Raw genomic sequence first — 20,062 nt, forward strand, 5'->3', positions numbered from 1 at the left:
GAGGTGATGAGTGGCTTGATTAATGGTGGCAGTCTTGGGGATAGATGGAGGTAGGAAATCCACAATATTTTATATATGCTTTTTCTCTGCCTTCCTTATCCCATAAATTTATTGCCATTCACCCAGTTGCTCAAGCCAAACACCTGCATATTGCTTGGCTTCTTTCTTTTTCTCACTCGCCACATCCAGTCATGTCAGCTTCACCCCCAAAGTGTACCCCAAGTCCCAGCCTTTCCACAGCCTGTACTACCAACACTCTAACCAAGTCAGAGTCTCTCACAACTGGATCATTAGTTTCCTAACTGGTCTCTGAATCGACTTTCGCTTCCTGAGTCTATTTTCCATAAATCATCTGGAGTGTTTAAGAAGTATAATTCAGTATAATGGCACTCAATAGCTCAGATAACCCCAATGGCTTCTTATCACATAGGGAATGATATCCGGACTTCTTACCATATCTTCTCAGCTCCTACATAATCTTACCCTTCACAACATCTCTGATTCTCTACAACTTACCCCTTTGTTCAACACTCTCTTGTAACAGTGGCCTTCTTGCTGTTCCCAAAACACACTGAGATATTCCCACTTTGGAGCCTTTAGACTTGTTCCCTCTGCCCAGAATGCTCATCCCAGATCTTCCTGAGGCTGCCTTCTTCATATTATTCAGTTCTCTGAAATACAGCCCACCTCCCATCCTGTTGCTTTGCTTTTTGCCTTCATAGTCTAAGAGCAACCTGAATATAATTATACCTTTTTAGAAAATGAGCTCTTTGAGCACAAGAATTTTGACATTGCTGCAATCTCAGTGTCTAGAAGAAACTTCAAAGACCAGAAATGAGTAAATAAATTAAAATGCTACCTATAGCATTTTAATTCTAATGCTATCTATATGCTATCAGTGTCTAGAAGAAACTTAAAAGACCAGAATGAGTAAATAAATTAAAAAGCTATCTATAGCATTTAAATTCTAATGCTATCTATAGCATTAGATAATGCTATAATTATAAAGACCTTAGTTCTGTTTTTGACACATTAAAAATTTCCAATAAAAGGTAGCTCCTATTGTTATTCTTTTTAGCCTGTGTCCTAAGTAACTTCCTTTTTCCCAAACCTGACTGAATTGTGTCTTTGTTAGTAAGTTATTATTGTCACAAAATAAAATGGGAGTCTTGGTATCTGTGTGTATGGAGGGGCCATCATGAGAGCTACATCTGAATAAGTGGAAAAGCTACAATACTATGGGAAACGTCTGTACCTCTTCAAAAAGGCTGTGGTGGACACACCTGTGGTGGACCTCTGGTTCCCACCTGACTGTGGTCACATCCTTTATAATGCCCTTTCTTCTCTTCCTTAAGCGTAGGACCTGTGACTTTCTTAAAACCAGTAAAATGTGGCAAAGATGACAAGATGCCACTCTTGCAATTAGCTTATTTTATATGACAAAGGTGGTGAGATGTCACTCCTGAGGTCATATACTAGTATAAAGACTCTGCATTAGCAGACTGAAATTAGAATTTCTCTCCCTTACTGGTGTTGAAGAATAAGCTGCCATGTTGTGAGTTGGCTTATAAAGAGATCTACATGGCAATGAACTGTGGATGCTCTGTAGGAAGTGAGAGCAACCACCAGACCATAGCCAGCAACAAAACAGGGACCTCAGTCATGTAACCACAAGGAGATGAATCCTGCCAATAACCTGAAGGTGCTTATAAGCAGATCTTCCACAATCAAGCCTATGATGAGACTGCAGCCCATCCTGACATCTGCCTGGTAAGACCCTGAAGCATAAAACACAGATGAATTGTATCTGGATTCCTGGCATACAAAAGCTGTAAAATAATAAACGTGTGTTTCTTTAAGCCAGTAAGTCGTAATTTGTTACACACCGGTAGAAAACTAATACAACAAACAGAAGCTACAGAAAAGCTAAATTTGGTCAGCTATAAGGACATTCCACTAAATACTGCCGTCTAAAAAGGAAATGAGCTTCAAATGAGAATACTAAATTCCTCATTGCTGAAAGTGCTGAAGTGGTTAAAATGTTGTTAGTGCATCAGACTGGATTGGTTATGCTCATGGGTTCCCTCCACATTAAAAATGATTTTAAGTGTTCATCACCACCATTGATCAGGTACTGTAAATCATGTGAATAAACACAAACCATCTGCTTTCACAACTAAAGTTGCTGTCAAAAATTCACATTTTTAACCAGCACAAGTTCATTCAACTGACTCACTTGCTTTTGAATTTCAAAATGAAGACACAAAGATAAACAACTATTTACATGTTATTTTTGAAAGTACTATATAGTAGTAGTATATTGGTTAAAAAGAAATTATTTTCATATGGGTCTATGCTTTCAACAATTCTAAGAAATCTTTAAAAATACTACATCCATGTAGCCTGGTTTGGTGTGAGATAAAGGTAGATTTAAAAATTACCAAATAACAAGACAAGCTAATACTGAGAGAAAGTATTTGTGAATCATCTTTTTTTGATAAAGAATATTATCCAGAAAATATGAGAACTCTTACAATTCAAAAAGACAAACAACTCAGTTAAAACTTAAGCAGAAAATGTGAACAGACATTTCACTATAGATGCTCAAAGAGCTAAGAAGCACATAAAATATTTTTAACATCATTACTCATTAGGGCAATATAAATTAAAACCATAATCAGTTGACACTTTATACCCAGTAGAGTGACTGCCAAAGATAAAGAGAAAAGATGAACTCGTTCCTTTTTTATGGGAATACAAAATGGTACAGCCATTTTGGAAAACTGGCAATTTCTTTAAAAACTAAACAGAAATTGACCATACCGCCCAGCAGGACTGAGATTCCTAGGAATCTACCCAACAGAACTGAAAACACATGGCCTCCCAAAGACTTGTATGTGAATGTTCCTAGCAGCATTATTCAAAAAGTCAACACAACCTAAATATCTTTTAGCTGTTGAAATGGATAAACAAATATATCCATACAAAAGACTACTTTTCAGCAATAAAAAGGAATGACATATTTGTACATGCTATGATGTGGATGAAACTCTGAGATATTATGCTAAATGAAGGAAGACAGATGCAAAAGACCATATACAGTTTGACTCCATTTATTTGAAATGTCCAGAAGTGTAACTATAGAGAAGCAGAAAGTATATTGAGGAATCATCTTAAGTAGGGTGTGGGGATGGGAGTACCAGAAAATGTGCACAAGGGATATTTTTGGATAGTAGAAATGTTCTAAAACTGGATCACTGTGAAAGTTGCATAATTCTAAATTGTGCTAAAAATCACTAAATTGCACACTTAAATGGGTAAATTTTATAGTATGTAAGTTATACCTCAATGAAACTATTTTAAAATACGTCCTTTTAAAATAATATCCACTAGAGAGTAACCTCATTTGAAAACAGGGACGTACAAATGGTCTCGGGGTTTCTCACCCAGGGGGTGGATCTTTTGATCAGGTACAAAGGCAAACCTTGTGAATCCAGGCTTCCCTCCTGTCAGCATTTGTAACCAAATTCACCATGTGCGCATGCTAACAAGGGGCAGAATTGAAATGTTTACAAAAAGCACACTTCTCAGTTCCCTGTGAGTACTTTTGGACAGTACCCTTTAATACAATGATTTCCTGGTATAAAGTATTTTCAAACATTAAAGCAGATCCTTTTGATGAGTAGGGATCACTTGACTTTCTGCATTTAAATATTTAAAATATTATCTAATCCAGATATATCATTAAATCAGACATGTCTTCCCACCTCCACTCCAGTTTGTTTAAATGGGAGCCATTCTGAACACTCTTCTGGAATTATTAATGTAACTATACCCTGACCAAGAGTATATATACAGCAGGCACATTCACAGTCTAAAAAGTAGAGACTATACGAGAAACTGAAAATGCATTTTTAGTTTTTAGTGACTAGGGATACAGTTTTGCTTTCAACATCAGGTACCTGGAATGTGATGGACCTCTTTCCTGGGAAGTTTGGGAGGACAGACTTCCATCAAAGGAGTTGCCTCGGTGGCAGCCTGAAATGGTGGTCTTGGGCGAGATGGAATCTGACTGAAATGTTTCACAGACCACCTGGAGTCCCTTTTGGAGGTGGAGAAAACAGATTCATTTCTTTTCTTCAGATATATCTTCTAGAATCAGCTGTCATATTACATACATCATTTTTTTTAATTCAAAAATTACAGCATAGCTAATTATAATGTCACAGACCAAGGAATTTTGCCTTCATCTAACAGAGAGTGGAAACAGACTTCAAGAAAGCACAGGTGTCATTCTAATAAGCACTAGGCTAGGGAGTTTCATAGACTTTATTTCATTTCTCCCTCGATTCAGCTCCTTTTCACTCCCATATCCAGTACCCGTAGGAGAAGAGTGACAAGTCAACAATTCATCAAAGATATGTCAGTACTGAAGTGGACCAAATGGACTCATGAGGCTTGAAACCAAGCAACAGGTTAGTAAGAGCTGATCAAATAGAAACCAGAAGAGAAAATGGAGTGCAAAGTTCAGGTTTTTCCCTCACTCGTCAGAGCAGGGATGTAATATATGTTTTTCCAATTGGATAAAATGACCTTTATCATAAGCGGGGAGTCAGAGGCTAAAACTGCATGCTCTGTATATTGGGCACAGTGCTTAACTAATGGAAGGGGTAACCAGGGTCACTAAGAAGAGTGATGCCAGGTGGCAGAAGGCACAGAGAACCAGGGAGAGGAGTTTGGTCCTGAGGTGATGGGTCTACTATAGGTTCCTAAGTTGGAAGGGATATGATGAAAGGATAACACCTTGCATATATCAACAATAATCCTCTGTAGAATGGTGAGTTAATAAATGATGCATAGGAAAATTAGTTAATAAATGATGCATTATTAGGAATATTAGTCAGGTATTATTAACTGATATTTATGTGAAGCAGAAGAGACTAAAGGTAGAAAATTCAACTAGGTGGTTCAAGCTGCAATCTAGTTATAAGGGCCTGGATTTGAAGAGTAGAAGCAAGTATAGAGACTAAAGAGCACATCTGAGCTACAAAACAAAAAAGAAAGTACATGTATGATTTCTCGGCAAAAAAAACAAATCAAGAGAATTGAGGAGAATGAAATATGATGTTTATGTATTTCATTGTATCTAAGATGTGATGAGTTATGATATGCCATTATTTTATGTTCAATTAAGAAAACAAACAGTGAAATAAGCCAGTTGGTGAAAGACAAAAACCATACGATCTCACTTATAAGAGGAATATAAGGAACAAAATTAACTAATGAGCAAAATAGAACCAGAGGCATGGATACACAGAACAGACTGTCAGCCATAAGAATGAAGGAGGGAGGTGGAGACTGACTGAAAGAAGGTGAAGGGATCTGTTAAAGAACAACATGAAGTACCCATGGACATGGACAATGGTGTGGGAATTGACTATGGAAGTGGGAGGTGAACTGGGTGGAGGGGGGCAAAGGAGGAAAAAAATGGGACAACTGTAACAGCATGAAATATAATAAAACAAAGATTTTACTTGAAAAAAAGGAAAATAAGAAAAAAACAGGATCTTATTAGTGAGGACTTTTTATGTTATACTTATTAAAGGGGCTACCTCAGACATATTAGGCATAGCTTTTAATTATATATCCATCCTATGTAAGCGTCAAAAGGAAAATACAAGTGTGATAAATTGGGTAGGTATTTCTAACATTTTTTTAAATTTAGAAATTTCAACTCAGAGTGGTTGATATATGTTTTTTGTAGAACGACTTTCTCTATATGAAGAGTGTGTAAAAGAGTGCTCCATTATTCCCTCTGACATATTCTTCTAATGGCACTAACCCTGATTCTTCAAATTCAGATGCTGGAAATGACCACATTCTTGCTGCACAACAATGACAACTATATCAAGAGTGCCATCAAGCAGGGAGATTGTAAGAAGCTAAAGATCATCAAGTACACTCAATTTCAAAGATGTTAAAAGCGAAATCTCACGTCTTAAATTAGATAAATATGGCATCTAAATCACAGCATCTGTATTTAGCAATTACTCAGTAAGTAGTGGATATCATGGGACTTGGAGATCTCCAGTTTGGAGGGTATAAAGGATGATGACAGTCCTAGCAGTAATACTCCATCATTTGAAAAGGGGATCCCACTTTGATGGAAGCCAGCAAGTTCTATTTTATGCATGTCAAATTGGAAGTGAAGGCAGGTCATATGAACATAAGCTAAGTTGGTGGAAGTAGCTTTGAATGATTCTTGCCTTCATTTCTTTTTTTCAGACCAAATAGTGAATGACAAATTTGCTTTGAATTATATTGTTTTATTGTGCATCTTCTGTTTTATGGGTATTATTAGTCTTAATTTCTCATTAAACTTTTGGATTCTTTAAGGGTAGGATGGTATCTTAGGACTCTTCTACTCTCTCCTACCTACCTGTACCTGCTATTGTACCCATTTTCAAGTTGCCCAATACATATTAGGGGATTCAATAATTGACTGAGAACAAGATAATACTTTAGTTAACCTGGGATGAATAATGATAGCTAACATTTAATGCTACACGACATCCATTGAGATAAACCAAGAGTTGTACACTGCCTTGTTTCAGCACCCCACTCACATTTCTGGGGAGTGCATGCAGTTATTTTCCACATTGACAGATGGAAAACCTGAGGCTATTTAAAGTTTCACATGGAGGAGCCGGCATTGAAACTAAGTTGCATCATTATAGAACTTAGGTGTTACCCTCACACTACACTACATCCAAGGAATGGCTGCCCCCTTTCCTCTCGTGATAAAAATAAACTCACCTCTCCGTGCCTTGTGTCCTGATTTGGCGATTCACAGGTCTGACTCCGGCTGTTAATAGGAGAGCTTCTCTTAGCTGCACAGATGGAAGAAATTCTATCACAAAATTTATAAGTTCATTTTATTTTCAAATAAAAACTTATTCTAACAGTTCATTATCACTTCAAAAAAAGACATGTAATAACATGTTATAAGAGAAATCACATAATCAATTTAAAAATCTTAGCATTTCTAAATCATTAATCTAAATCTCTTCATCTATTCAGTCTGACTCACTAGGTTAAGCACTAAAAAGTTGGCAATACTAAAAACAATAATAGTTAACACATGGTACTTAACATCTACCAACTCGTTATAAGTGTTATATATCAATTTATTTAACCCTTAAAGTAGTGGTATAGTAACATATGGTACATTTTTAGACCCATATTACAGATGAAGACACAAGGCACAGCAAGTTTAACTTGCTCGAGGTCACTGGACCCTGGAATAAGGTCCCAGCCCAGGTTATCTGGTTGCAGGGTCTGTGTTCTAGTGACCACAAAAAGCTGCCCCTGAAGTAAGATTCAGACCAGTTACGTTTTTACCTAATGACGGAGAATAGTGGGAAGCTGTGCTCCATTCAAATTATGAGTAATCTGGTGCAGAGAGGAAAGTGATTTACCAACTGCACAAAGCAAGAGACCAGGGGGAGTGTAAACCAGGTGCATTGCTTTCCCTTCTGGCCATGTTGTCTCAGCTGAGTTCCATTTCCCTCAGATGCTGGATACCATTTTAAGTCCACGGGGGTCAGGAAGGTGGGAAAGGAACCCACTCTGGCTATGATTCCAAAGCAAAGGGTGAGAGGTGGGGATGGCTGGGGCGGGGGTGGGGGGGGGATGGAGACAAATGTATTTGAACAATAAAAAAAGAAGCAAAGAGAGGGTAAAGCAAATAGCTCAGGTGCTATTCACCTGGACATGAATTCTTAATAGTTTTTGTGCATGTGTTAAATTAGAGTTCAGGCACGAGGAGAGACAGCGAGAGGGGATGGGGCGGGGAGAAAAGAAGGAGAGAGAGAACCTTAACTGGAAGGGATTTCTACATTTATAGAACTGATAAGTCTTCAAATAAATGAAGAAAATGTTTTTCTTTAATAAACATAAAGATATGGTTTTCTCAGTAATAGCTTTGTTTATTATAGCATATTTTATTTTTCTTATGTCTTCTTTACAGTTTTCAGTTTTTTAAATTTTTTTATTGTTCAATTACACTTGTCCCTATCTTCCCCCCATTACTCTCCTCTGCCCTACCCACCCCCCGCCTTCCACATTCGGTCCTCCCCCAAAGTTGTCTTCGGATTTTCAGTTTTTTAACCTCACACATGTGTCTTCGCTCTCAGATTGTTTTAATCAAATGAAGTTAACCTCATTCCAGCCGTGGAATCTGAAGTAGACCACTCTGGCTATGACACTTTAACTTATTTAGTTTTCTGATGTTTAAACCACCAAGGTTTAGTCTTGACTTTATAGTTTATTTCCATAGCTAATGTATTTCATTCATATAAGTTTGGGGGTTAGTCTACCTTTACTATACAAAAAATTTCATCTTCCTTTTGAATGACTGTAGTAAGCATGGTATATGATTATAAACAACCTATCATGCACATGAATAACATGGAATTCCTAGTTTACAAAATTCCTGAACATATTATGTCCTTGCAAGGTTGTGTTAAGTCACAGAGGAAGTTGAAATGACTTATGTAAAGTCACAGCATGTGCCCTTGGTTTGGAAAGGCTTGTCATGCGAGTGACTCCTGTACTTGGAACACCGAGCTAACGCCCTGGAGAAGTTTTCTTTCTCTTGGCCTCTCTAAGGGCAAATTCGCCCTTCACCTCATTCCTGCATGTAAGGGAGTCTGCTGAGACCATCTCATGGGGTGTCCGAGTCACGAACCTGTGATGATGTTCCTGATGGGCTTCACCAGTGCCGTGAAGCCAGAGACTTCGGGCTGCCTGTGCTCCCACATGGGCTGCCATATGACAAGCCCACTGGCCAGTCGGAACGTGAGGTCAGATTCCTGCGGGGAGAGAAGATCTATGTCCACAAAGTGGCCTCTAAGAACCGCTTGGAAGGGTCAGTCAATGCAAGGATTAACATCACTCATTTTCAAAATGGGTTGACTTTCCAGATCTTCTTTCATCAAGCAAATGAGTTTTTCCAGGGTGAACCAATAGCCCTAGGTTATCGTCGCAATTACTACAGAAATCACAGTAGTCTGCTTTAGGTAACATTAATATTCAATTAAAATTCGGCTGTGTGCAAAGCACAAAACACAGAAATTATTGTTTTGTGTCAGCAGTAACAGAGTCTTAGAGTTTATTTCAAGTCTTAGCAGACCTCCTTCCTTGTAGTAGTCCTTATTATTTCCTTTAATTATTTAATTGTCCTTCTTTCTTCCTCATAAGTTAATATCCTCAGATGCTGGCTATTTGGCTTTCTATTCTCCAATCCATCTCTTGTTCTTGCACTTCACAGGATCAGGAATAATACATATTTAGACCCTTCCTAGTGTATTATTTTGTAATGTTGCCTTTTCAACAGTCTTCAACTCCTTGAGGGCAGGGATACAGCAGCCACTTTCCCTCCTCCACATCCCCCATCACAATCATAATGTTTAACACAACATTGAGAATTGGGTGCACACTACTTGCTGAACTGCACTGACTTTACAACCCAAACTCATTCAGTTTTTCTACCATTTAAGGTCTTGTGCAGGGAGCACATTCTGTGTTTCATCATCACATCATTTTGAGAGACTGTGTTTAAGATACATTCTCCTATTGTATAAGTACAGATATATGACATTCTTAGATTACATGTTAAACAACTCAGCCTCTCAAAACACCATAGAGCTGGAAGCAGAGAATGAGACAGGAGATTAATGAACACAGCTGATGACCCAGGTACTCACTTATGGCGGTGATGGATAATTCCGGCTTACATATGATAATCGCCTGGGGAGATTTTAAAACACAGGAGGCCCAGGTCCCACTTCCTCCCCTACCCAGACCAATTAAATTAGAGGCCTTGTGAGGTTTTCTAAAGATCCCCCTGGTGACTCTCACATGTAGCCATGGTTGGACAAACCACTGATCTAAAAAGATAGGAGCTGGGAAGAAACTGGAAAAAAAAAGTAAAGTGATTCTGCAAATGGTGAATCACTGTAGCTCAGGATCAAAAGAAGCTTCAACTGGAAAAGCTGGGTAAATCCCTGAATAAATCCCCATGTGGGCTGGCCATTGGGATCTGGGCACCACCTCAATGCCCACAATAGGAAACCCTCTAGGACTCCCTGCAGAAGCACGTTCATTGTGCAAGTATGTAAAACTACCTACTATGTACCTGTTACCATTCTAGATTCTGGGATATATCAGTGAGCAAAACATACAACAATCCCTGTTCTGAAAGGAGACTTGACTTGGGGTGGTGAACGCACAATACAATATACAGATGATGTGTTATAGAGATATACACCTGAAACCTGTATAATGTTATTAACTAATGTTACCCCAATAAATTCAGTAACAATTTTGAAAAATCCCTGCTTCTCCTAGTGTAAAGGAGAATAAAGTAGGTAAAGAGGTATATCAGACAAAGTATTTCTATTTTAGACAGGATGGCCAGGGAAGGCCTTATTATAACAGTAACTTTTGAGAAAGGATCTGAAGGAGCGGCCATGCAGATATTTCAAAAAAAAAAAAAAAAAGCTTTATGTGAAAAGGGATCAGCAGGGGCAAGGTTCTAAGCACATCTCATGTGTCAAGAAATAGCCAGGAGTCGTCAAGTGAATGACAGAACAGTAGAAAAAATATATTCAGAGGAGTTATTGAGTTCCAAATAATACAGGGTATGATAGATCATACTGAGAACTTTAGCAATGGCTGGGTGAGATGGGAAGCCACCAGAGGATTCAGAGTCGTGAACTGACATGATTGGATGTAAGTTTTGATAGGATCACTCAGGGTATTGAGAGTTAGGGGTATGAATGGAAAGAGAGAATATTTAGGAAGCTGTGTTATTATCTAGGGGAAAGATGATTAGACTAGGATGTCAGTAGAGGTCAAAATGAGAAGGGGTAGATTCTGGACACATTTTGAGGATAGAGCTTACTGACCAGGAGTAGAGTGTAAGAGAAAAAAGGTGTGAAATAATTTTGGCTTTGTCATTGATAAAGATGGGAAAGATAAAACAGGAGCAGGTTTGGGGATGTCAGGAGTTTCACTTTAGACATATTAGATTCAATATGCCTGTTAGGCATTCACCTAGAGATACTGAGTAAACAGCTTGATGGGAAGGTCTGGCCTTAAGGGGAGAGTAACCTCACTTCCCTTGAAATGACATGGGAAAGGCTGCACAGCATTACATGTGGTATTAAACCCAGCAAGCAGAGAATAGTTAGCGAAGCTTATCAGATTTGTCTCCAGAAATGCAGGACACTGAATCTCAAATGACCTGGTTTCAGTGATTTTGTAGTTTTTGAGCTCAGTCATTTTCCATGTTTCTCATAAGTAATCTTGACACATACGGAATCCCATGGACATTGCAGCAGTAAGTGAGCTCTTATAGTGAATCCTGGCCTTTAACCTCTTGTGACACTTAGCACTCACGGATGGTTACTCTCGTTATTTTGTTTTATTTGAGATACTCCCAACTAGGTTGCCTGTGTCTTGAAGACAAGTTGAGATCTCCTTCAATTACACATTTCTCCTGGAGGATCATACTTGATTAATTTTACGTTCCCTAAATAACACCAGAAAATCCAATCTCTCTTCAGACCTGAATACCTGCAGAACCTATGGCCTTCTCTTGTTTTCCTTTGTAAGATCTCTTAACTTGGCCGAATCTATAACCTCGGAGACCCTAATTCCTCTGCTAGAGTCCTGTTTAATGGGTCACCCAATGCTATGTATACAAACATGACCAGACACTCCTAGCTAGAGAAGGTACTCTTTGTCACTCAACAGCTATGGGGCAAGTGGTCTTCAAAGGTCTCGAGAAAACCCAGAGGGTGTAAACACTGGTAGACTCAACATCCCCACATTTCAGATGCTTTTCTTGCTTGCCCTGAACACCTGTTTCTGTGATGGTATGAAGCGATTCTACATGTGCTTACTAGTAGCTTAGAAAGATATACTTGAACAACTATGATTTTCAATTCCACTTTAAAATTGCTTACTTTACACATATGGATTTTAGAAAAATATATCCTTATTGGGGCTCAGATTTTGTTTGATTCCCTGCTGTTTCTCCAGGACTCTGAAGGCCTAGCATATAGTGGGCATTCAGTAAATATTTATTGAAGAAATAAAGAAATATAATCAAATCAAGAAAATATAAATATCACATTTAACATAGATCCCTTAGGTATAATAAATATTCAATTTTTCACTGATAAAATTAAATTTGGTCTAAAATGAATAATATCTTTGACAGAATTTTCAGATTATTGTTTAATGTTAAATATTTGAACTAGTAATAATTTTAAATCATAAAAATATACATTAAATCATACAGTGTCTTACAAAAGGATGAATCACTTATATAGATCTATTTGCTTTCTGTGAATTAACTTCTTTAACAAACATTAATTAAATACTAAAAAATTTAATTAAAAATGTATAAAATATAGATACTATGTTAGTTATCCAGAACACAATGGTAATTCCTACCCTAAAACTATCCAGAATATAGTGGGAGAAATAGACACATAAAGAGATAATAAGAAAAGAAAAACTAAAAGAAACAATAAAGATATGTCTAGAATATTACAAAAATATTAGGGTGGGAAGGTAGACCTTGAATGCAGCTATAAAGGATAAGCAGGACTTCCCAAGGCAGAAGGCTGAAGTGTGGTGGAATTCCAGGTGGTGAGACCAGCATGAAAATAGGCCTGAGAAAACCACATTATGTTCTGGGGGAAACTCCAAGCATTTGGAGCTGATGGGAAGAAGTTGCCAGGAATCCCATGGAGGGCCCAGTTACCATGTTAAGGAGCTGGAGTTTCACTTTCTGTATAATGAAAAATCAACAAATGACTTTCAGTGTTTTGGTAATATGGCCAGATGTTCATTTAAAATAGCTCATTTTGGTATTGAGATAGGATTTTATGAGATGAACTTGGAGGCTGTGAATCCAGGTAGAATGTGGCCCAAGTAAGAGGTCCGAGGAAGGGATGATAAAATCTTGGGTTGATACAGTAAATAGGGGGGAAAAGGTATGGTACATTTGAGAACTATTTACGAGACAAAATGAGTAAGAGTCTGTGATTAGTGAAATGTGTTGATAAGAATGAGGGAGTTCAAAGGTAGCTCTTTACTTTTGAGTTAATGTGAATGGGTCCATCACCTGAAATACAAAACACTGGGACAAGGGCTCATTTCAGGTGAGATCTGCAAGTGCCCTCACACCCTCTATCTGGAGAAGCTAGTTGGCGAACTGGTTCAGAGACCAGGAGAGGAGTCCAGTTTAGAGATGTAGAATTAGGTGACCTCAGCCTATGGAACACAAATGGTAAATGAAACTGGAGAGGAGGCCTTCCAAAAAGAAGAGAGAATTGGAAGAGCAAGGGGTCCAGGGTGCACTTCTGGAGAGGCCAAATGTTAAAGAGCCAGCCAAAGAAGACAGGCTCTCAAAGGAGATATGGAGAACTGGCAGAATACGGTGTCACCAAAGCAACTGGAATTTTCAAGAAGATCTGATGGTAGCTTCAAATGTAGCTGAGGTTTTAGTGAGATGAGGATGGCCAAACGAAGTTTAGGGTAATAGCTCATCCTCACTCCCCCTCTATTCCCCCTCGGCCTAACGCTACCTTTCTGCTTACCTTGATCCTGTGGACTAGAGGAGCAAACAGAAAGACAAAGAGCTCCACAGTAGCCATGGAGTTTTGGAATATCTTCCTTCGGTTGTTCTCTTCTTCATCATTAGCACTGCTTTGGCAAGGCGGTCCTGGAGAACCCTGGTTTTCAATCTGATGGATGAAGGCACTGCTACTGCCACCCCAGCTGGATCCTCGGTCGGTGCCCCCCATCCGCTCATTGTTGCAGTCCTGGGGAGCCTCCAGGAGCATCCAGTGCAGGGTGTGAAGGAGCTTTGTCTCGGCGACACCCAGTTTATCCTGGTGGCCTGCAAGAGACAACCACATGGCCAGGTTAAGGCAAACTCTGTGACCAGAGCAACAGATGTCAATTTGGGGTCTGGGAAGAACATCTCTGCTTTGCTCTGTGGTTCAATGTCCTGGGAAGTACTAGAATTTCTCTATATCCCCTGCAATAACTGATGGAAGGGCACAGTCTAGTTTTCAGACTTTCTGACAGGCTGCAGTCTCTACAGAACAATGTGCTATCATCACAGGACAGGAAGCTGCGTGCCTCACACCTCCTCAATCAGATACCATGTACATTGACCCTTGAGGACATGGGCTTGAACTGCAAAAGGCCATTTACAGTTGCAGTTTTTGTTGCTGTTGTTAAATACAGTCAACCCTTCCTATCCTTACATTTTGCATCCACAGATTCTACCAACCAGGATGGAAAATACTGTTTCAATCTGCTGTTGGTTTAATCTGCAGATGCAAGAGCGGACTATAGAGTTAACAGTTACATTTGGATTTTTGTCAGGGGTGGGGTGGGGTGGGGTCATGAGAGTGGAGGTAGGGGTGGGTGGGGGCTGTTGTGTGCACATAACCACCCTCTAACCCCAACCCTCTGCCCATTGTCCAAGGGTCAACTACGTACTTCCAAATGGGCAGCATAATGGTTAAGAGAAGATAACAGCTACTGGATTTTAGGCCATGTGACCAGGAAAGGACCCTCTACAAAAAGAACATTTGAGCAGAGACCCAAAAGAGGGGAGCGAACTGGACGTAAAACAGCACTGCACTAACATGGGTAGATCGCTAGGATGGACTGGTGTGCGGTAAAAAAAAAGCTACAAAACATATAAAAAACAAAACCAATCTTTATATAGGTACATGCAGATACACGCAGTACTACAAAGTGAAATTGGTCACTTTCAGAGCCAGGTAGGCAAAGAGAACAGCTCTTCTGGGAACTCATCTTGGATGAGCAAGAATCTTCAGCTTTCCTATAATATTATAATATTTAGAAGGATAATATATTCAAGTACTACTTGTAAAATTAATTTGAAAACAAGAGAGCAGGTCCTCTCATTGGTAATATGGAGACAACAGTGGTAGCAATGTAGAAGGAAGGGTGAGAATTAAATGAGATAACATGGACAGTACCCACTACATGGTGTTACCAATGCTGAACGCTAAGGATGGTGGCGCACTGTACATAAGCAGCACAGGAACACCGACCTAGCTTGTTCCTGTTTGAAAGGAGGGTTGCAGTGCAGTGGAGGACATGAGGCAAAGCAGCTTGCACCAGCTCCCATCTAGAAATACTCTGGATGGCTTCAGAGAGGGCCGGAGAGAGACCGTGCAACTTGTTTTCCACCAACACTCGTTCAAAGGACTATACGTACAAAGAGAAAAAAGAAAAACAAAGAAAGCACGTACAATAAGGATTCAGAGATTCTGGTTGGTGAAGAAATTACATCAAGGTACTATACACGCTAAAAGATGGAAATTACTGGACCTGAGTCAGGTTTTCAGGGTTTTATTAAAAATATATGGCTTCGATTACTAAATGATTATCATATCCATGATAATAAGCTTCCTCTAACAAAGAGTACAATATGTTTAATTCATGAAGTTTTGGATGTAATATTTTATAAAATGTTGCTGAGTCATTCAAAGAGGCTGTCACAACTGCATACCAAAGTGAAATGTCTTTTGTAAAAGCATTTTGAGGAACAGAATTTATGTCAATGTTCACCAAGTTTCAAATAAGATACAGTCTTTCAAGAAACCTGACTTTGAAATCCCCGAGTCACTCCATGTCCCCAGCAGTGACTGGGCACAGGACACTCCTTGCCTAATGCCTGGAACCATCGAGACACTTAATGTACCTGTTGAATAAAGAAAGAAAGGGGCAGAAAAAGGAAGGGAAGGTGGGAGGAGGAAATTGAGCTATTTTTGCTTTGCTGATTTAACTTTTCTAACCTGGGCAGGGATATTTTCAGAGAGTTTAGTACTCCATAACAATTTTGACCAACTCAGGGTTTTTCTTTTCTTTTTTAAGGGAAAGGAGTATATGTTGGAGAAAGTGCAGCTAAAAATATAAAATAAGTTTAGTAAGTATTTGACTTGTATGAACAGAATCCAATGGTTACTCAATGCCCCAAATGGTCTAGAAAATTCTGTAAGTGTGCTCTAGAGTGGTAATAATACAAATCCCAAGTGTTTGAGCTATATTATTGGAATTACTAGAATACTCAAGAAAAAGATGTGGCTTAATAAAGAATTCTCCAAAGGAAACAATTTACTGTTTGACTAAAAAAAAGAAATGCATAATGAAAAGTATGCTGAAATACTTTTCATGAGTGAATGAGTGAAATCAGAGATCCAGCCCTTAAAAAAAAAAAGGCCTTTGGATATGCAAATTCAAATAATTTTAAATTTCCCAGCCTTCAGGTAATTTTTATTAGTTAAAATAACCTTTAATTTAGACACTTATATCCCTAGATCTACTTATCTATGAATGTGACTTAGGTATCTGATATCATGTTACATTAAAAATGTCAGACATATCTTTGCAAAGAAGAGGGAAAAGTTGGGATTATTTTAAGCTAGTATAATTGTAAACATGGTTTAATAAAGGCTCAGAGGGTTCAAGTGTCAAACTACTCTAACTTTAGATCAATATAAAACAATTTCCATTAAAAGTCTCTTATCTGAAAGTTAGATTTTTAAAATATGTCTGTGACAACTTTGATGAGAAGGAGATGTAAGGAAGTCTTGCTTGATAGTGTGAGAGTGTGTGTTTGCACGTGTGTGTTGTGAGAGACAGTATGTGTGTGTGTTTGCATGTGTGTGTTTGTATGTGTGCATGTTTAACTTTCCAGATAACTTCCATCCCAGTTGGTGGCCATTAAACACCTCAGAGCCCCTTATTAGAAGGTCATCTATGGAGTCATTTGCAAATATTCACGGCAGTATCTAAATAGGGAGGTTTCCATTTTAGGTTATAATATATACAATGTGAGCTCCAAATTTTTATGAAGTCTGTAGAAATTCCATTCCATTTGCTTCACAATTTCATGTCTTTTGTTCTCAATTTGTGAAATGGGAATATGCAGGGATATGGGATTCTCTTAGAATCTTAGCACAAGGCACTCCATTTTGCATAAATACAGTATTGGGCAAAAGTAGGTTAAATTACCAGCCTTCATCACCTAAAAGATAAATAATCATAAGAATGGATACAAAATAATAACAATAATAGTAAGACAAATAATGCAAAGAAACAAAACAGTAAGAATACATTCTGTTTTGTGTACTCACATCTGTAAGCCTACTTTGCCTACCCCAGTATTAATATCACTATTTTAATAATTTTATATAATCTGTTTTCAGACTTGTATAACAAATAAAAGACATACAAGTTCAAAATTACATATTATTTTGTTTGAATTCATAGATACTGACTTCATGAACTTTCACTATGTAACAGTCAAAATTTTGTTAATTAAAAACTTAATTTCTTATTCTTGCCTGGCAAGGCCCTCCACCACCTGGTTCTCTGTTATCTCTCAACCCTCTCTTTACTGCCCTATGCCTCCCCCAACTCTGGGTAAAAGTCCTTTAGACTTGCCTTCCCTCTAATCTTCTCTTAATGATCCTTTCCTTTCTTCTTTTAAGCCTTTGTCCAAGGGTCACATTAGCAGGTAAGTATTATTCTACCACCTCTAAAATGAACCCTCCACCTACTGCTTCCTGACCTCCTTCCTTGGTTAACTTTTCTCTATGGTAATTATCACTATCTGGCCTACTACGTATTTCACGTGTTTGTAAGTGGCCTGTTTCCTCCCACTAAGAATGCAAACTCTGTATTTGTTTTGATTACTGCTCTATCCCACCATCTAGAACTGTGCCTGGCACATAGAAGGTGCTCAACAGTATTTGCTGAATGAATTCACATACACAGCCAGTATGAGTTAATCTCTTCTTTGGGTTGAAAATACCACACAGAATATGGAAATCATTAAATGGTGAATATTACATACCACACAAGAGGCTTCATATTGTTTCCCCAGTTTAGGCCTCAAAAATGCACTGAAAAATTAATAGAGATATTTGTTATCAACATAAATAAAATTATTATTAAAGCATCCTTATGAGACATTTTCGTAAGCCATGATGTAGTGAAACTGAAATTTCATGTCTCCCTACAGCTTGTTAACCAGCAGGTTTGACGCTGCCCACACTTGCTTTTATATATGTAATTACACATATGAAAGAGATGTAGATCTCTGTTTTCTGTATCGACTCTTATTCTGAAGACTTCTACCTAATCAGATTCTAAATCCCCAGTAGTCAGAGGTAGCGCATTACTCGCTTGCAGTCATATTAAAACTGAAAAATGAACATAGCTTGTAGGTCACGATTCCCAGAATTTAATTTTGGATATGATAAATGTCTAAAATAATACTAGTAGTAGTAGTAATAAAGGAAACCTTGTTTCTTGTTTATTGGAATAGGTTTCAGGCCCTTTGGGGATAAGTGGGTAGATAAAAAGCCTTATCAAAAATCATTCTCTTCCCAGGCTCTAACCAGGAACATGACGCTTACTGAATCTGAGCAAGAATGGTTAACAAGTGGGCATAGCAGATATTTGCCCAACAGGAGCTAGAAAAACAACAGGTCACCAGGCTGGAATTACAGCAGGAGATGAAGGGGAAATTGGACACAGGAGCACAACCAGTCATAATTATCTTCCCTAGTTCCCTGCCCCCTCTTCCTAGGCTCTCTGCCCCCCATCCCCTAAATAATGTCTATATTTATTCAGCAACTGCCAATCTGCCTGTAGTCAAACTTCACTGAAATATTTTTAAATGCGTGCTTTTAAGCAGATGCAGAGGGCTTGCATTCCAGCCCCAGAGCAGGAGCTGCAGGGCTGTGGCGCGGCATCAGTGGCATTAGTGGCGGTGGCAAAGACCCAGGTGGCCCAGGGGAGAGCCCCCAGCCGGGGCTGGCCCGAGCGGCGCGGCGCACCCTCTGCGCCCCTCACCTGGTCTGCCGCCACAGGAAGGTCTGGATGGGCAAGGGGATGCCGCGGCCGCTGTCCTGCTCTTGGCCCTCGGAGCTCTTCCTCTTCACCATGATGGTGGCTCCCCGGAGCCCTACTGCAGGACTCAGCGCTGGCTCCTCTGCAGCCGCCTCCTCCTCCTCCTCCTCCCCCAGTGGCTGTCCCCAACTCTCATCCCCTCCTTCCTCGAGGCAGCGCTGGCTCCCTCCGCCCTGATCTCGCGTCCCTCTCCCCTTCCTCCGCCCCTCCCCTCGCGTGGAACATGGCTGCGGGAGGAGGGGAGGGCCGGCGGAGCCGCGGAGCCAGGAGGGGGGCGCTCGGAGCAGCTGCCCACCTCTCCTTCCCCGCGCCCGCCCCTTGCTTTCAGCACCTCCCACTGTGGACAGCGTCCCGCGCCCACCTGCCCGGAGGCGGGAGACGCGGGCTGGGGGCAGGCTGAGCAGCAGTGGGGTGGCCCAAAGGGTCTATGCTTCGCAGCCTCCTCAGCTCCCAGGTTTCGCTTCCTTCCCTTGGAGCTGCTCCCCAAAGAGTGTCCCCTGTCCTGTTTCCCAACCTCAGCAAGGTCTGGGGAGGAGGAGCTTTGGGGAACCGGGGAACCGCAGAGCAGTCTCTAAGCCTGGCATTGTTCCTCACCTCCAGGAAGGAGGTCAGGAGTCCCCCCTCGGGGCTTAGCGGGAAGAGCACTTGAAAATTATTAGAGGTGCAAATCAGGAAGGGAGCAAGCTTGGTGAGACAAAGGAAGCTTGAAATTTACCGATGTGAGAATTACTTTTAAAATGGTAACCACAGGAAATGAACCTTGCTTGTTTTGCCAAAGCAGGAATGTCCGGAAACTAACCAGTTGTGGGTATCAGTTAATTACAACTTGAGAAAGGACATTTCATTCATGCCATTAGGAAGTGTGGTTTATTCTGGTCCATTACTGCACTTGGGTGATCCTGTTCATCCATTGGTATCTGCCATCTTCTTTCAGTTGTCACGGTCAAATGCCAATGTAGTTTATGGGTAGATCACTGTTAGATTTTTTAACTAGCAGTAAAACAAGTAAGGGTTGGGT

General features: G+C 39.7%; 1 protein-coding gene across 3 annotated transcripts in view; it reads right to left on the bottom strand.

Moving 5' to 3' along the window:
- The window catches only part of UNC80 (unc-80 homolog, NALCN channel complex subunit), a 180,608-nt gene extending 161,444 nt beyond the window's left edge, over positions 1–19,164 (bottom strand). For all 3 annotated transcript variants that reach the window (XM_037166055.2, XM_037166053.2, XM_037166054.2), the window contains exons 1-7: positions 18,988–19,164; positions 17,984–18,032; positions 15,174–15,330; positions 13,677–13,978; positions 8,750–8,873; positions 6,817–6,890; positions 3,963–4,102 (exon numbers count right to left, since the gene is read on the bottom strand). In XM_037166055.2, the coding sequence (XP_037021950.2) occupies positions 3,963–4,102; positions 6,817–6,890; positions 8,750–8,873; positions 13,677–13,978; positions 15,174–15,330; positions 17,984–18,032; positions 18,988–19,079 (938 nt within the window). In that variant the 5' untranslated portion in view covers positions 19,080–19,164. The remainder of the gene's footprint in view (positions 1–3,962; positions 4,103–6,816; positions 6,891–8,749; positions 8,874–13,676; positions 13,979–15,173; positions 15,331–17,983; positions 18,033–18,987) is intronic.
- Between the last annotated feature and the right edge of the window lie 898 nt (positions 19,165–20,062).

The sequence above is a fragment of the Artibeus jamaicensis genome, unplaced genomic scaffold, assembly GCF_021234435.1.
Source record: "Artibeus jamaicensis isolate MK-2021 breed Jamaican fruit bat unplaced genomic scaffold, CSHL_Jam_final contig_1015, whole genome shotgun sequence".
In the NCBI taxonomy this organism is placed as follows: Eukaryota; Metazoa; Chordata; class Mammalia; order Chiroptera; family Phyllostomidae; genus Artibeus; species Artibeus jamaicensis.